The 19,268-nt window shown below is 35.9% G+C and overlaps 1 protein-coding gene across 4 annotated transcripts; it reads left to right on the top strand.

Moving 5' to 3' along the window:
- The first annotated feature begins 1,130 nt into the window (after nt 1-1,130).
- On the top strand, nt 1,131-16,926 carry LOC114291952 (putative magnesium transporter NIPA4). 4 transcript variants are annotated; one of them, XM_082900194.1, is made up of 11 exons: nt 1,135-1,322; nt 1,435-1,603; nt 2,431-2,580; nt 2,697-2,753; nt 12,809-12,899; nt 12,974-13,134; nt 13,267-13,394; nt 13,492-13,629; nt 14,721-14,813; nt 15,940-16,045; nt 16,464-16,926. In XM_082900194.1, the coding sequence occupies exons 3-11, from the start codon at nt 2,562-2,564 to the stop codon at nt 16,571-16,573; spliced, it is 903 nt and encodes a 300-aa protein (XP_082756320.1). In that variant the 5' UTR covers nt 1,135-1,322; nt 1,435-1,603; nt 2,431-2,561; the 3' UTR covers nt 16,574-16,926. The 4 variants fall into 4 exon arrangements, with proteins under 4 accessions (XP_082756318.1, XP_082756320.1, XP_082756317.1 ...); XM_082900192.1 differs by lacking the exon at nt 2,431-2,580 and having other exon boundaries at nt 1,131-1,322; XM_082900193.1 differs by lacking the exon at nt 1,135-1,322 and having other exon boundaries at nt 1,413-1,603; nt 2,431-2,596.
- Nucleotides 16,927-19,268: the final 2,342 nt, after the last annotated feature.

Raw genomic sequence — 19,268 nt, 5'->3', positions numbered from 1 at the left:
ACGATCAAGTCAATATATCTCTCAAAGATAATCAAGTGCTAAACTCACAAGCTTAAGCATAAAACTGCGTACCTTAGACCCACGGGGTGGCTCTCTTTTATAGTTAACTCAATCCTAGTCCCACTAGAAGCCTGACTTCTATGGACTTCAATTTAGTGCTTACTTTGGATTCCTCAAGAGATAAAGATAAACTCCCTAAGAGTTTTATCCTTATCTTAGCAAAGTCTTCTCTTTACTCTGGGATTCTTGCTCCTTATCTATTATCCGCTTATCTCGGATTCCGAAATCTTCGGAGATAATCTCGGCCTCGTCGAGATAACCTCGGCGTTACGATCAGGACACGTGGCACCTCGGCTGACACGTCGGCGTCACCTTGCCACGTGTTGGTATTCAGAAAATACATCCCCACAAGACTCATTTAAACGAAATTAGACTAAACATTCATCTGATTAATCCGAATTTATTCAGATGAGTTTTTTTGTTAAAAGAAACTTCTGTATGCGACATATTCAAATAAATTTAGAAGAAATTTAGGTCTCATATGAGAATATGTTATTTTAATAATTTTTTAATTTTTTTTATAAAAAAAATATACAGAAAATTAGATAAAGTGATATGACAATTTATAGTGACTTTTTAACTTTTTGACTAAAATGTATAGCTGACAGATAAGATCTTAGATTTGAACATGTTATTTTAATAATTTTTTAACTACTTATAACAAGATTGTAAAAAAATAATATGATAATTTATAATAACTTTTTAATTTTTTTTTTGACTAAAACTTTAAATTGTTAAACAAAACCTTATTATTTAAAAGAATTCAGATAATAAATATTCATCCGATTAGTCCAAATTTATTTTTCTTAGAGTTTCGATTCAGACCACTAATACATCCTTACTAAAAACAACACTAATTACATGACAATATAAGAAAAAATAAAAATAAAAACCAAATAATTACATTAGTGTGAGATCTACGTCTCACTACGTTATTAATAATTTGTTTAGTGATGTTAAATTAACAGTACGTGGCATTTTTGTTTTTCTCAAAAGAAACTTCCGGATGCACAAGGAAGTTTCTTTTTGAAAAAAAAGACATATTTAAATAAATTTAGATTAAACAAATTCGGTGGCTTATCTAAAGACATCCGTCGTTGTTCCTCCTCATGTTAAGCCCTTAACTGTCTCTCTCTCTCTCTCTCTCTCTCCTCCGATCCAAGCCAACAAAAATCCTCACTCCCAGCTGTTCACGCTACCAACCCTACAGATCTCTCTCTCTCTACATACATGCATACATATACATAAAGATCCATCCACCTGTAATCTCAATTTCCCAGTTAAACCAACTTTGGAGTTGTCACAGCGGCACAGTGAAATGTCCTGTGACAACTAGGGTAGGGTTTTTTAACTTTTTTTTTTTTTTTTGTGAAGAATATGGCGGTGGAGGCTTCTCACAGTTGGAGGGACTCCTACAAGGGCATGTCCTCTGACAACATCAACGGCTTGGTCTTGGCATTGTCTTCGAGTTTTTTCATTGGGGCAAGCTTCATTGTTAAGAAAAAGGGCTTGATGAAGGCCGCTGCATCCGGAGTTAGGGCAGGTAAACCCTGTGTAAACCCTGTTTCACTTCAATTTGTTAGGGATAATCTTCTTCCTTGTTCAAATTCACAAGTTTTTCCTTTTTTTTTTTAATTTTTTATTTTGGTTTTGTTGGGTAGTGCAATGAAGTAATCTTGCAGCTTCAGATGGTTTATTTTGTCTGTGAATTCCTGGTGACCATGTAAATTGTTAAACTTTTAGGTTATTATTAGTGGTGTGTTTAATTTGATCACTAAGCTATAGTGTTGTTTTTGCTACTTTTTTGCATTTATTTTAGGTACAGATAAAGTGAATATGAGAACATAATTGAGTTTTGCAGCAAGGTTGCAATATTGGGGAATTTGCATATGTATGGGTGATGCTTAAGTATGTTGTGATTGAGTAATTCCGAAAGAAGAGCTGACCAGACTTTCTGAAAATTTTGCACAACCAATGACCAGCCCAACTTATTTGCTTTTTGAAAATTTTGGTGCAACCATCTCATTATCTTTCAATATTTATTTATAGGAAATTATATATATATTAATGGTTGTATTTGCTTTAGAATGCTCCCTCTATTTGGCTTCTCTGTTTTGCTGGGGTGGGGGTACTGGAACATTTGTTGAGGATTTGGATCTCCAAACTCTCAAGTTTTAATGGTTTAAGTTTGTGAGCTGCTCTGTTTGTTTATGTAGAAATGGTTTGTATATTAGTTGCATTTGCTAGGGATATCGTGTAGCTTCTATTGCCCCCACCTCCACTTATGTGTCATCTTAATTCATTATTATTAGTATTATTGTTAAATAAAAATGTAATGAAAAATAATTTGAGTTTAATTGTGTTTTTCAGTTGAACAGAGGTGCATTTATATCATGTAAATGCAGATTCTAGTTGCACTCACATGCTGACTTTTTCAAAGTAAACCATGAAGGGACATGTTGTGTACGCATAATTGTTGAGTTTCTTTTCTATAGCACTTGATGCATGATGTATTTCGTGGTATACATCCACCATGGTTGTTTATCACACCCTTCTGTTTGATTTAATTCAAATATTTTCCAAGTTACTAGGTGTCTAACTTTCTCATTGAAAACTTCCATTGACTATTTTGACAGGTGTTGGAGGTTACTCGTACTTGTATGAGCCACTGTGGTGGGTGGGCATGATATCAAGTGAGTTTTGTGTAATTCTTGTTTGTTTAATGATCTATTGATCAATGGAGGATTTCGATGAGAGTTCAATTTCTATTATTTTCTTCATAATGATGCTGTAAAATAGTGTTCGTGATTGGTTTCTTTGTTGTCTTTTGAAATAAGTATGTCTTCATGTGCATGTATGAATTGGTCATTAGCACATAGTTTGGGCATCTAATGAGACATAACAATGCAACTTCATATACTTATTTATTTAGCTATTTAGTCATTTTTTTTGGATAAATAACTATTTAGTCATATTTTTTTAATAGAAACTAATCTATTTGCGAGTTTATTTTCTTAGTACATTGCGGAATAGAAAGATAATGTTGCCTTGTTGATTATCACCAATGATTGATTGAGATGATTTGATTGCAAATGAACCATGCATGATGCATCTAATAATGGGCTTTGGAATAATGGGTCTATTTACCTCATGAAAAGATGGTTGAAAAGATGTTAGAAGGAAAATATGGAAACGTAGAAAATTAGTGAAGTGGGAGCGACGAGGCTTCGTTTAGGAGATCCCATAATATCTTCATACAATGGCGACGTCAAAAGAAATTTCCAGTGGGTCCAAGGTCAATGTTGTTAACACACTTTAAAGAAAAATGATATACAAACTAACAAAGTTTTGCTAACTTTTTTTTATTAACTGATGTGTCATGCAATGATGAAACTTTAGAAACAGAAACAAGACTGCCATATCAGTAAGTAAAAAATGTTTGTATGATTGGTTAGTTTGTATAGCATTACTCCACTTTAAATGGCTGAAGAAACACATTCTATGTGGAATTTTAATGTGTAATTTACATACATAAAATTAAGCTTAAAAAAAGTAATAAGAATGTATACGTCAGTACGATAAGGTTCAGTCCATTTTTGACAAAAATAATGGAAGGTATTTACAAATGAGGGTACCGGGTGTGCCCCATTGTGTTGATGTGTACACTCTTGATACTTTTTTTGTAGTTTAATTTTGTGTATGTAGACTTACTCAATTTTTATTGGATTTCACACCATGTTGGGGACCTACAACATGACATAAAACCCAATAAGAATTTTACACCTCAACAGGGTGTGTTTTAAGGTATCTTAAGACTTATTAGAGCATTTTCAACCAAACTTTCAAATTTAGAGATGTCAAATTCATTTGAAGGCTTATGTGACAATTTGACATTTGTAAAAATTTCACTTGTAAGCCAAATTTACTACCATAGTTTTGTTTACATTTGATGCGGCATATTCATAATGGTTATGGCATTTCTACAATTGTGCTACTGGTTGTAAGTGTGTCATATCAAATGGTGAACAATATATGTTGAAAAACATAATAAGCATAATGTTACTACAACTAAAGGAACTTCAAACTTGCGGACACCCAAACCATATGAGACGTTTCCAACATTAGTACTGTTAGCATATTATATTAGCCGAAAGTTACACTAGGGTCTGTAATCATTTTATGCCCTCAGGGATCATCTTGTAATTGTCTTTCTTCTAAACCCTAATCTTCATTTATAAATAGGGGGTGATATTCTATCATACCCCAAGCTGGTTACCCAAGCTTCATGGTATCAAAGCTACACCTCTAGGGTTAGGGTTCAAAACGTACTTAGTTGGATCATCTGCTGGGTCGATCTTCAGTCACTGTCGTCACTCCGCTTCGTCTTCATCAGCCGATTGGATCATCTGCTTCGTCTTCGTCTTCGTCTTCGTCTTCGTCTTCGTCTCAGCTCCTCAGCTTGTCGATCTCCTCCAGCCGTTCGTCGCTCGTCGCTCGTCTTCATCGCCCTCGTCGTCCTCAGCTCCTCTGTCGTCTTCGTCACTCGTCGTCCTCAGCTCACTGTGGTATGATCTCACACCCTAGTATATATAAATATATATATATATCCTGATATATATATATAAATATAACCTGATATATATATTTATATATAAATACATGTATACATAAATAAATCAATATATATATATATATATATATAAAAAATGGTTTCTTAATTTTGTTATGTCTTTATAGTGATTATTGTGCCTGTTATCTCACTACCACCTTCCGGGTTTGTGATTGCCATTAGTTTTGTTGCGGGTTCGGTAGTATTGTATCCATGACAGATTCCACCAGTGTGTCCCCTTCTTCTCAAACACCAAAGAGTGAGAGTCCCATTCTACCTACTACCATGACTGAGAACCCCAACCCTAGTCTGAAAATCACCACCTCTCTATTTAATGGTCAGAACTACCTAGCATGGTCTCAAAGTTTGACTATGTTTTTGAAGAGCAGAGGGAAGATGGGGTATGTTGATGGCAGGATACAGGCACCTAGTACCACTGACTCAGGTTATGACCAATGGGAGATTACCGACTCTTTGATTATGAGTTGGCTTATCCATTCGATGGTTCCAGAACTTGGTGAGGGCTACTTGTCTATGGAGACTGCCCAGGACGTTTGGGAGGCTGTGGCTGTTACCTATTCCCGCCAAGGGAATTTTTCACAGGCATTTGAGTTGCGCCGCTCTATTGAGAGCTCACTTCAGGGGGAGCAGACTGTTCTTCAGTACTTCACTTTCCTCACTAACGGCTGGAAACGCCTTGACCACCTGGAAGACTATAAGCCCGTTTGCCCTACTGATTCTGTCGGGTACAAGAAGTTCATCGCACGGGAACGGATCTTTAAATTTTTGGCCGACCTAAATGTGGAGTATGATCCAGTTAGGGGTCGAGTTCTGAGTATGGACACTCTTTCTTCACTTCAGGAGGCATTTGCCTATATACAAAATGAGGAGAGTCGCCGGTCTGCGATGATGTCCCTTGTCTCTACTGACCGTTCCGCATTACTGTCTACTCCTCGAGATGGCCTCAGCCTGCCTTCTCCGTTTGTTGCTAAGGAGTTTGTATTCTGTGATTATTGCAAGAAGCCGCGGCATACTCGTGAGACGTGTTGGAAGTTTCATGGGACTCCATCCGGGGGTCGAGGTGATCGGTCTGGTTCTCGAGGAGGTCGGTCAGGCTAATCTAGAGGACGTGGTTCCTATTCCCGGCCTCATCAGTCTAGTGCCGTTGATACCATTGATTCTAATTCTACTTCTGTTACCCAAGCTTCTGATACTGAGCTGGAGGATGCTTTGCGCCAATTGTTGGACCGCCGATCTTCTACTGCTCTCAGTACCGCTTCCTCGTCCTTTGCCCGCTCAGGTAACTTAGCATCTTCTCCTTGTGCTTTCCTGTGTCATACATCTTTGCCTTGGATTATTGATTCTGGTACCTCAGATCATATGTCTGGCTCCTCTGATCTTTTCTCTGTCTATAAGCCCTCTTCAGGTCAGGACAAAGTTAGGATTGTCGATGGTACTGTTTCTTCCATTTCTGGAAAAGGTTTAGTCCAAGTCACTCCTACCATACATCTATCTTCTGTTCTCCATGTTTCCAAGTTTTCTGTTAATCTGTTATCCTTAAGTCGTCTTACCCAGGATTTGAATTGTAGTGTGACGTTTTTTCCTGATCATTGTCTTTTTCAGGACCTTGTCACGGGGAGGACGATTGACAATGGTAGTGCAGAAAATGGTCTCTACTTCCTAGATCAACCGGACAAACTTGCTTATTCTTCCACCACGTCTTCTACTACCCCCGCTGATTTATGGCTGTGGCATCGGCGTCTTGGGCATCCCTCATTTCATTTACTTAAGCATTTATTTCCTTCTAGTTTCGCAAATCATCATGTGTCTGACTTTCTTTGTGAGTCTTGTCAACTTGGAAAACAACATAGAGCTTCTTTTGCTCCCAGTTTGAATAAAAGTTTCGTTCCTTTTTCATTAATACATTCTGATGTTTGGGGTCCCTCTCGTGTTCTGTCTGTGAAAGGTCATCGCTGGTTTGTTACATTTATTGATGATTTTTCTCGTGCTACTTGGGTGTATCTCATGAAAGATAAGAGTGAGGTTTTCTCTGTGTTTCGCCCTTTTCATAAGATGATTTGTACTCAGTTTGGGGCCACTATCAAAATATTTCGTTCTGATAATGGCGGGGAATACATAGATTCTGGGTTAGGACAATATTTCTCTACTCATGGCATTATCCATCAGACCTCTTGCACCAATACCCCTCAACAAAATGGGGTGGCCGAACGCAAGAATCGGCATCTTCTTGACATGGCTCGGTGCATGTGTTTTTTTATGAATGTGCCTCGGCCCTATTGGGGCGACGCTGTTCTCACCGCTGCCCATCTTATTAATCGTCTCCCTACCCAGGTCTTGGACAAACAGGCTCCGCTTCACGTCCTCCTCGGTTCTCCGTCCTTGTTTTCTATTCCTCCCAAAATATTTGGTTGTGTCTGTTTTGTCCATAATCACTCTCCCTCTCGTGGTAAGTTGGACCCTCGCTCTCTCAAGTGTGTTTTCCTTGGTTACTCTCCTACTCAAAAGGGGTATAAATGTTACCACCCTTCTTCTCGTAAGTGGTTTGTGTCCATGGATGTAACTTTCTTTGAGTCCCAGTCCTATTTCTTGTCCTCTCCGGTGTCACCGTCCTCATTTCCGAGGGAGCCTTGGTGTGAAGTGAGTCCTGTGCCTCCTATGGTGGAACCAGTTGTTCTTGCACCACCCTCTACTACTGTGCTTCCTATGGTGGAACCAGTTGTTCTTGCGCCTCCCTCTTCTACTGGGACTATAGAACCCACTGTCACCAAGAATAAGGACGGGCATGTTTATGTTCGGGACATAGACAGAAAACAAGTTAACTGGATACACGGGACCGTTTCTGCTACTCCACTGCCATCTCCTGCTTCTGATGAGAGTCTAGGTAACTTTGAATCTCTTGAGTCCATTGATCTTGATGTTCCTATTGCCAAGAGGAAGGGTGTGAGATCTTGTACTCAACATCCTATCTCACAGTTTGTATCATACTCTCATTTGTCATCCTCATATAAAGCGTTTGTGTCCAATATTTCCTCTGTTAGCATTCCTAACCATTTTTAGGATGCTCTTGCTACCTCTGAGTGGAAACTAGCCATGATTGAGGAAATGAAAGCACTTAGGAAGAATGGCACTTGGGAATTGACTGAGTTACCTACGGGCAAACGACTTGTGGGATGTAAATGGGTATATACTGTGAAACACAAAGCAGATGGGTCTATTGACTTGTGGCAAAAGGGTTTACTCAGACATATGGCATTGATTATCAGGAGACTTTCGCACCCGTGGCTAAAATGAATTCAGTCAGAGTACTTCTCTCTCTAGCAGCTAATCTAGATTGGCCGCTTTATCAGTTTGATGTCAAGAATGCTTTTCTCCATGGTGACCTCGAAGAAGAAGTATATATGGACATTCCTCCGGGTTTTGAGGATCATCAAACAGAAGGCAAAGTATGCATACTTTGGAAGTCATTATATGGTCTCAAACAGTCTCCAAGGGCTTGGTTTGATAGATTCACTCAGGCTATGTTTAAATATGGCTTCAAACAAAGTCAGGCAGATCACACATTGTTTGTGAAACATTCCTCATGCGGTAAGACTACAACACTTATTGTTTATGTAGATGACATAGTTCTTACAGGCAATGATAGTGGGGAAATACCTCTGTTGAAGAAATATTTAGCTAAAGAGTTTGAAATCAAAGACTTGGGAAGCTTGAAGTATTTTCTGGGAATTGAAGTTACTCGCTCTACGGATGGGATATTTATCTCACAGAGAAAAAATGTGCTTGACCTGTTGAAGGAAACTGGGATGCTTAGCTGCAAGGCATGTGCCACCCCACTGGAACCCAATCAGAAATTGGGGGATGATGAAGGAGGAGAAGTTGTGGATAGGGGGAGCTATCAACGATTAGTGGGTAAGCTCATTTACCTATCTCACTCCCGTCCTGATATTGCTGTTGCTGTCAGTGTAGTTAGTCAGTTTATGCATGCTCCTCATCAGATTCACTTTGAGGCTATCATGAGAATCTTGAGGTATTTGAAGTTTGCTTCTGGTAAGGGTCTGCATTTTTCAAAGTATGATCATCTTCGTGTAGAAGCCTATACAGATGCTGACTGGGCTGGGTCAGTAACTGATAGGAGATCAACTTCAGGGTATTGCACATTTGTTGGCGGCAACCTAGTTACTTGGAGGAGTAAGAAACAGAATGTGGTTGCCAGGTCAAGTGCAGAAGCTGAGTTTAGAGCTATGGCACAAGGTGTGTGTGAACTTTTATGGATCAAATTATTGTTGAGTGATCTAGGTATTGATTAGACAAACTCCATGCGGTTATACTGTGATAATAAGGCCGCCATCAACATCGCTCACAATCCAGTTTAACATGACAGGACAAAACATGTTGAGATTGATCGCCACTTCATTAAGGAGAAACTCACTAGTGGTACCATTTCTACTCTTTTTGTCCAGTCTGGTGAACAACTTGCTGACATTCTCACCAAGGGGATTGGGAATAAACCATTTCATGACATATTTGGCAAGCTGGGCATGCGAGATATCTTCACACCAGCTTGAGGGGGAGTGTTAGCATATTATATTAGCCGAAAGTGTTAGCATATTATATTAGCCGAAAGTTACACTAGGGTCTGTAATCATTTTATGCCCTCAGGGATCATCTTGTAATTGCTCGTGTAAACCCTAATCTTCATTTATAAATAGGGGGTGATATTCTATCATACCCCAAGCTGGTTACCCAAGCTTCAAGTACGTCATGCTAAACTGACAAAGAGGGGTAGGTTCACACTAGATTTTACGCAAAATTATTTAAAATGAAAACCAATTGTAATACATTCAAGAAGGGTTCAAGGGAAAAAGATCAGAGGGTTAAAGAGAAAAAAATGAGGGTTCAGTGATCCCTCATTGGCTTAGCGTTGTCAAAATCTCATGTGTTTAATAAGATTTAGGGGGTTTAGCTAAACCCATTGAGTACAAGTCGCGTCACCCATGTCTTCATAGGATGATTTAAGATCAATTTCCTTGGTGTTTTTTTATTTATTTATGTTAAAGAATTTAGATTTAATTATCTTTAGTGAAGCCATCTTAAAGTATAACAAATCCAGTTGTAAAGAAGAGACATGCTGATGAAAGTTAAATGACAATATAGCGTCATCTATGTCTAACTGTCAACTTGATAAGTTGATTATTTAAGAATGTTGAAGTATTTGAGAAAGTTAGAACTACTACCTTGGTTAAATTTGGCTTAACCAAGTAAAAAATACAACATGTAAAGTTGGATTCTTTACAATCCATGCTGTATGTGTTGTGCAGATGCGGAGTCCGTGGATCATTTGTTCTTGCATTGCCCTGTGACTAGTCGGTTGTGGGGAGTTATTTGCTCCCTTTTTGGGATTGTTTGGGTTCAGTCGAGGAGGGTGATGGATATGTTGTGGAGTTGGAGTGGAGCTCGGGTGGGTCGGCGTCGGCGGCGTGTGTGGTCTTTGGTGTCCCTTTGTTTGATGTGGTTTGTTTGGTTGGAGTGTAATAGACGAACTTTTCAAGAGCTTCACCATATTGTTTCTTGGCTTGAGAGTCGCCTTCTTATAGTTTTGTATGGTTGGATGGAATGGAAGTTTGATCCGGATTTGTTTGTTTGTTTTTTTAGATTTCTTAGATGACATTCTTGGTTAGGAGTTACTTTTTATGATGTTTTGTATTTGTTGCATGTTGCATCATCTTGATGCTCTTTCAATAAATTATTTATTTATCAAAAAATGATTTCTTAAAATAATTTTTTTTTTCCAAAGAAATTCAGAGCAAATTTAATGGGTTATTGCTAATTAGATTGCTAACAAGATTTAGGGTCACAAAATATTTATTTAGATGGATTTAGGTATTAGTATTGAGCATGGGTATGTGTTTAATGTCATTTCTACATGTAAGTGGACACATTCTTACACATTTAGATTGATTGTATTTAGTTTATGAGCCATTAATTGCCAACTTGAAGAGTGGAAAAGCTTGGGTTTGTTAGGGAAGGTACATTGTAGGAAAAGGTGTCAAAGTGGGTTTTGAAAAAGAAACGCGGGTTTGACAAGTATTGTGGGTGTATATTGTTTCGAATTCGAAGATGATATGATGCACTCGTTTAAAGCTATAGAAGCTTGATAGAGATGTAGTGGGTGGCTGAGAGCTGTTCACAGGAGTGGGGGCAACATAATAAGGGGTAAGGGAATTGAAACATCTACACTATTGGATAAATTATAGGGAGATTCCTTTGTATAACCTAAAAAGTACTTTTGTAAGATTTTTGTTTTGTTGGGAGCTTATAAGTTTTGTTTTTTTGTTCTTTTTACTTCTTCTCCTTCTACATGGTTGGCGTTCCCTTTGATTTTGACAGCGGAAGTTGATTCTAGTAATGTCAACAATTCCACTTATTATAACTTGTTTAAAATTTGCAGTAATAAATTTAATGACATTACAATCATGGGAAGCAGAGCCTGTGGTCAGCTCAACCTTTATTAAATTTTTAACAATTCCCATTCAATGTAAATGATTCAGATTTGCAGTGATCGCTCTTAGGAAGCGGCGTCTTTAGTCAGCTCAACCATTATTATTTTCCAGTGATTCCCCTTCTCTATATAATATCTTTATTTACAATTGCTGGATTTAAGAGTTCTTTGCGATTATAAATTTTCAATGTCAAAATTTCCCTTTGATTATGAACTAGTGAGGTTAGTAAACTCAAGTTTCAAAGCAATACCACTGCCTCACCCCATGATTAACACCAACTCCAGCAGATTGTTCTGTCCCACGCCCCTGGTGCCTGCCATTCTATATATGTTGCCAATGATACCTCTGCTCGAAATGGGGATTGTTTACTATTATGTATGTAATTAATTTAAACACACTAATTCCCGTTTTAGATCACTATTTCTAGGTAATATGCAAATGACACAGATTTTGATTATAGCAGACTCATCAATCATGAGTTAGTGGGTGTGAACTGGTTTTGGGTCCTTACTAGTGTGAGCATTTCTAATAGGAAGTATGAATCTCTTAATTTCTATGGGGATGGATTGTATGTCAGTCAAGGAGGCCAAATCCCCTTGTCGAATCGGTTAATTAAGTGTGATGCTTTAGACCAATTTTCAGGAAACTTTACATTGTAAAGTAGGATCATTTATCAGCGAAGTAGGTAAAATCGCTATATTGAAATGGGTGTTCAGTGCAATGCTTTAGACCAATTTACAGGGTACTTTACTCTGGTTTTTTCGTGCTTCAATTTTCTTTTTGGTTGTTTCTTTCAACATTTCGTTTTGAAGGATACCTTATTCTCTCTTTTGTTATCTTTTTGATTGATATAGTTATTTTTAATCAATACCCGGGCACAAGTAAAAGACAAAAAAGTTGAAGAACACAAGAAACTTTTTACCAAATTCAATGCACTTTTATTGAAATCAATACACCTTTTTAACATTTTTACATATTTTCAAGACACTTTATACACACTTCCCAATATTAAACAATGCTTAGGGGGCACTTGTTAGTATTTGCCAAAGAATATTATGAAAGCGCCATAACTGCCCTTGCTCCATTTTGCTTCCCTGCCACTCCATGCTTTGATGCTATACTATTGACATTGCACAACCATCACACTATTAGCCATTCAACTTCTGCCAACACTGTCATTAATCTGTTACAGCTACCTGCCATCATAACATTTGGTTATGATAGCAGGTAAACACAACTAGGTAGGTAAATACAAAGCCTGTTCTGCTACTAAATATTACACTTCAAATGCTTTTATCTTTTAATTCATTGTTTCATAAATCTAATTGCGGTTCTACCATTGGATATTAGACTTTCTATTGTGAGGTGTAGTACACTGTATAGAACTCCAAAGAGGAAGTGAAATGCTATTTAATATGTTTCTCCTTTTCATTTCTTCCACTTGATTGTACGGAAAAAGAAACGGTGCAAACTTTTTTGCTGCACCAAAGAGTTTTGAAGATGTGAGACTTTCATGAAGAGTGCTTTAGTTTTCTAATTAGTCTGCCACATGAATGGCTTGTATTCTACAATAGTTACTGAACGTGTGTGTTCTGATGGATGATCATTTTTGCAACAGTGATTGTAGGAGAAATTGCTAATTTTGCGGCTTATGCATTTGCACCAGCTATTCTGGTTACTCCTCTTGGTGCACTCAGCATTATTATCAGGCATGACAGAAAGTTACCGACATTTTAAACCTTCATTCTTTGGTTTGACCACTAACGACTGTGTTTTATTGCAGTGCTGCACTTGCACATGTCATTTTAGGTGAGAAGTTACATATTTTTGGGATTCTTGGTTGTGCTCTCTGTGTTGTGGGGTCTACCACAATTGTTCTACATGCTCCTCAAGAACGTGCAATTGAATCTGTGACAGAAGTGTGGGATCTTGCTACCGAGCCAGGTAATTTTTTGCTCCTATTACTGTGTTTTTTACTAATCTATAACTTTTCGCCTTGCTCTTGACCTGTTTCAATTGTTTTTCATGAAATAAAAACATAACAAAGGATTCAAATACCATTTTTCTTGTTGGCAGGTTTTCTCTTATATGCAGCTATGGTGCTAACTGCTGTCTTCATAATTATATTTCACTATATCCCACAATATGGCCAGACTCATATAATGGTCTATATTGGAGTTTGTTCACTAGTTGGTTCTTTGTCAGTATGTATTGCATTTCTTAGCTGGAGATTTCTTCATTCTCTTTTTCCTGTTTTAGTACCCTATATATTAGTTTATTCTAAGAGAGATTCTGTGACAGGTCATGAGTGTCAAAGCACTTGGAATTGCCTTGAAGCTAACATTATCAGGAATGAACCAATTAATATATCCCCAAACGTGGGCCTTCACTCTTGTAGTCCTTACATGTGTAATTACCCAAATGAATTATTTAAACAAGGTAATCCTTCTTTCTTTTCGTTATGTTTTCAATTTTGTGACCTTTTCAGTTTTTATCTGCCTAATTGCTGTTTATCCTTGCCTTCTGATTTAATGTAATATTCGTATTAGCAAAATTTTGTATTTCAAGATAAATTTTAAACTAATATTTTGCAATCCCTTCTCTGCTAATTAACCACTTGTCTAAGATTCTATAACTGACTTTTTTTTTAGGCCTCATTTGGCAACTATCTTTTTTAGCCAAAAAGTCAAAAAGTTACTAAAAAAGTTAAAAAGCCAACAACCTATACCAAAAAGTCAAAGATTCCTTTTTCTCGCTACTTTTTGCACATCTTTTCGTAAAAAGTCAAAAAGTCATCCCAAACATACTAGTTTTTTTTACATCATATTTTAACCAAAAAGTTACTAAAAAAGCCTGTTCCCAAACGAGGCCTTAGTCTGTGGGACAAGTCAATTAAAGTTTCCTGGTTCATTTCTTGAACTGCAGTGACACTGAACAATCAAATATGGGTGGACTTTAGTGGGTTCAATTCTTCATAAGCTTCTTTGGAAATGACATGCTCTCACAGAAACTAATCTTGATTCGTCTTGTTTGATGTCAATCCAATAATTGGGTTCCCTTATTGCAGGAAAATAATCTTTCTCTAATTCTTTTGTCCTATGAAATTTATTTGTCAGCTAGTGAACCAACTGATTTTCAATAATCAATGTTATCTGATCTCATGCTCATGTCTGAAATTATTTTTGATACTTCCTTTCATTGTTGTATATTTGCTTATTCATGGGTTTTGCTGGGTTTACTCTTTAGTTATTCATGCAATTATCTCAGAAAGGTGAAATTGCAAAATTTTGAAATTTTGAGTGGAAACTCCATTGTAATGATATTTGTGAGGATGTGATGCATTTCTTCTCCTTTGGCATCTTTCAAACTTCTGATCTCTTTTTGTATATGCCTTCTAATTTTTTCCCCCTTCATGGATAGAGGTTTTTTTTCCTTGCTTTTTTATTTTATTTTTTTTATTGGTTCATGTTTGGCTGTCAAGTTACCCCTTTGCTAATTGTGTTTCATTTATTGCTTTACTTTGAGTTCAGGCCCTCGACACATTCAGCACTGCTGTTGTATCCCCCATCTACTATGTCATGTTTACGTCTTTCACCATTTTAGCGAGTGTCATCATGTTTAAGGTAATTCTTTCACTGATGAAAGAAAGTTAAAAAAATATGCATGCTGACTTCAGAATATATACAATCAGAATTAGTTACCTACTTTTTTTTTTTGTTTTTCTTTTTTTTTTGGTGGCATCTATTTAAAATGTTCGAAATTGATATACTTTTCTGCAGATTCCCTCCTTGCTTCTCTGTCTAGTTATTAATTCAAGGGAGCCTTACCTGATATTGGTTATTGTCAGGAGATGATCTATGTTCATGACAAATTGATGCTTTGATCTATTCTTGAATGATCATTTGATATGAATTGCCCTGTTGGTCTCTGATTAAAATATCTGCAAATGAATCAAGTCTTGCACAGAAGTGGTTTAAAAAGATTAATATGGTTGACTTCAATAAATGTTTAAAACAAAAAAATAGGATTTATGAACCCATATAATTTCATTGAGGAAGACATCCTAGACAAAAAGTTTGTGAAGAATTCATCATAGAAGAAAATTATTTGAACTTTTGTTCCCATCCCTTCTGCTCAACTGGGGACCAATTTTTTAACAAAATAAAAAAAAGTAAAAAATAAAATATAGGGTAATGTCACCATAAAAACTACTCTAGGTTTAGTTTTTCCCTACACCCCAATGCCTATGGAGGTCAGCAGCCCTTATGGCTGGTGCCATTCGATGGGGGTCCTTGAAGGTGCTGGGGCATAGTTCTATGCGATTTTAGAAATGGACGATTAGATTAGGGAGAAAAAAAAAGAAGTGTATTTGTAGTGGTGATATACATGCAAGCAGGACAATCTCAATGCTTTGTTAAGGTTTACCACAAGTAAATGAGCTTCTGTAAAATATCTGAAAATAGGGATGGCAATTCAATTTCTCTGACAATGAACTTAGTTATGTAAACAAATTTGTAAATCACATGGAATAAAGCATACACATAAAATGGGTCAAGGACACCCTAACATACTAAAAGAAAATAAGAAAAGAAAACTTGAATGAATCTCTTTTAGATGTAATTTTTGCTTCTTGTCTCGGCAACTTCTTGTATTTTCCATTTCATTTTGGGTTATCATAAATGTTGGGCACCTTCGTAAATAAAATTTGAAGTGTTGCTTAAAATATCAAATTTGATTTTGTGAATTCAGGATTGGGATAGGCAGAGTCCAACTCAAATTGTAACAGAAATGTGTGGGTTTGTGACGATCCTATCGGGGACCTTTCTTCTTCACAAAACAAAGGACATGGTTGATGGTAGGTTTGTTTGTCTTTTGTTGTATGTATAAATAAATTAGTGTGTGTCCCATAGATCAAGGTGCTTGAGAAACTGGGAATGGGTACTTTCCAATTATATTTCAAAAATGGAGAATTTAAGGCCTTGTTTGGTAACACCTTTGTTTTATGTTTTCGTTTTCATTTTTTTTGAAAACTGAAAACGAAACTTCTTTGGATTGTTTTCATTTTAAAAAAAGTGAAATTGATTTCAAACTTTCCAAATTTTTTGGAAACGAAAACATCAAAGTAAGTTTCACTCTCTTTTTCATTCCCAACCACCTCCAATCACCAAAATGGAGAGTGTTTGTGGATGATGATGCCCTGTTTTTTTAATTCTAAACCATCAATGGTTTTCTGAATTATGGATGATGAATACGTTGTCAAATCATATTTGCAGGTTTGTCTATGTCTCCATCAATACGACTCCACAGGCACACAGATGAAGAGGATGGTTTTGGAATGGAAGGCATTCCTCTCAGGCGGCAGGAAACATCGAGATCAATTTAAAGTGGTATTCCTACAATTCCCTCAAAAAACTCGTATATGCTTCTTTGGGGAAGGGATCTGAGTAATGTCAACTTGTATTTTATGAACATTGGATCCATCCCCTCGTGTTCATTTTGGGACAGTTAGTTGGTGAAGATAGGGGGAGGTTTTAAATTTCTTTACTATTTTTTAAAATTTCTAGTTTTGGATCAAAATGAGGCGCAGGGCCTTGAAATGCCAGACCCCTTCCCCCTCAATATGAGGCACGGCCAGTGCAAATGTAATTTTGAGCATGTCAGTTATATAATTATTTTACAAAGAATTATGTAAAGCTATCTTAGCAGAAGAAATTACAAAATTATCGTCCCTTACAATTGTCTTACAGTAATTGCACCATTGTTGCCACATTATATTTGGCTTGTGTTCCATTTGCAACCATCAGCTTCATTGAAACAAAACTGTATAATTTTTCAATCTGACACTTGCCATTTGGTACTAGTTGTTTGCCTGTGTTGACAGTTTTGCATGTTTTGGAACATTGTTGGCTAAAATCTATGTAATCCCTCTGGTTAAATGAGCAAAAATTTTGGTTACTGGTCTTATTTTTCTTGAAAGATTATACATATCCTCTCTCTCTCTCTCTCTCTCTCTCTCTCTCTCTGCAATATTTGTAAATTGCTCATTTCAAATATTTACGCTGCTAATGACTCTGAGTTTCAGTGCAATGATATACTTCACAAATTCACAATATGTTTTCCACTTCAATCCTACATGCTAGAGGTGACGGGAGGGAATAGAGAATTGCATCGAGGCACATCACTCCTTGTAATAAGAAAATACACGGCAGCGTTTGATAGAGTTTTTAAATATGATTTGAGAATATGAATTGTATTTTGAGTTTGTGATTTTTGAAATTATGATTTGAGTATGAAAAATTTGTTTGGTAAATGAGTTTTGAAAAAGGTTTTGGACTGAGTGGGAATTTTTTGTTGTGTTATATGATATTTGATACAAAAATTTATAATTCATAATCAAACACATAACTTAAAATTCTATTTATAACTCATAAAAAAATTTAAAAATTCTGAATTTTTTTTATTTAAAATATAAAAAATAACAGGTGCCAATTGAAAAAAAAATAAAAAAATTACATTGTACTAGTCAATCGGCCGGACGTCTGAAGGAATGACCAGTTAGCCTAAATTTTTTTGTCTTCAGTAGAGTTTTCAAAAATGGATGCAGAATTAATTTTTAAAAGCGATAACAAAACATCATGCATAAATTAAGAGGCAGAAATATATTTTCAAAACTTTTCCAAGCAGAGCCCACATCTTTCTATACCTTTTTTCAAAATAACCTCCTTGCCGACTCAGTTTGGTTTGATTTTTAAAATTTATTTTTTAAAAGTGAGCTAAAATCTAAATACTAATAGGGAAAAATAATAATAAATCAAAATATTCATCATTTTTATATAGGAATTTTTTTTTTTGAGGGCGACAATAATTTTTAATTTTTTTTTGTCTTTATAATCAATTTTATTTTTTCCAAAAAAAAATTTAAAAACTGATTTTAATGGCCAATTGCCCACAATGGAAACGGACCAATTCTTTGACTCTCAAATATGAACAAAATGAAAAAGATACATTCAAAGCTGTTACTTTTAAGAGAGAAGAGAGAGAGAGAGAGGGAGGGAGAATTTGAACGATTACAAAGTATAAACCCTAATCGCCTAACAAACATCGAATTCTATCAACTAAAATGAAAACAGAGGAAGAATTTGAACGATTAAGTACTAATCCTCAGTTTGATGAAAGAGATGGGTTCTCTTTGAAATTTTATAATACATTTCAAAATTCGTTTTCTTTGCTTGCCATTTCTCAGCAAGAGAACGGAATGTTTTCTTTAAAAAAAAAAAAATGAAGAAAAAAGAGTATACTTCTGAAGATCAAAGTTGTTCTTGGAGAGACAAGCTTGAATGCCACAAGCCTTCTTCTTGCACGGCCTCTTGCTCTGCTGCTGTGCCATCTCTCTCTCTCTTTCTAGAACTGTTCAAAGAAGTTGATTACTGTGAAGCAATGGCGGCGAAATAGGTCATTAATTGCTTCAAAATGAGGGAAACTTGTGGCCTATGGTTGTTGGGTAAAATACGAATTGTGATTTTGAAAAACTACAATTTACATTCCAACTCTTGAAATTGCTAATTTTCAGGTAATTTTTTTTATTAATAAATAATTAATAAATTTTAATTATTTAAAAATATATTTTAATTAATAATTTAAATAATTTGAAGAAGTTGCTATTTTTATTTCACTTTATTTCAAATATATTTCATTCTTTCTCTTTAATTATGTATAATTACATTAATAACTTTTCACACAAAATACATTTCCTTAAAAAACTAAAATTTTAAAGATATTAATGTATTTGGAGCAATGAAGAAGTGTATTTAGAACAAAGTCAATTGAAAATAACGGCTCCTTAATTTTATTGAGAAATTTTTTTAAGGTCTCAAAATAAAAGATATATAATATTTTTATTATAGTTAAGATCCCTTAACATTTTTACAGAGAAAATTTAATTCAAAGAAATTTTACTGGTCTTAGAGAAATTTTAAGTTTCATAGATAAATTTCTTTGATTTCACAGAGAAATTTTTATGAGTCAAGTGAAATTTCTCTGAGTCGAGCAAACTTTATCTAAGGTGAATTTTTTTTTTT

Source organism: Camellia sinensis, chromosome 12 (genome assembly GCF_055761805.1).
Source record: "Camellia sinensis isolate YWXY chromosome 12, ASM5576180v1, whole genome shotgun sequence".
In the NCBI taxonomy this organism is placed as follows: domain Eukaryota; kingdom Viridiplantae; phylum Streptophyta; class Magnoliopsida; order Ericales; family Theaceae; genus Camellia; species Camellia sinensis.
Note: the sequence above shows the minus strand (reverse complement) of the source record. Positions and strands in the feature narration are given on the sequence as shown.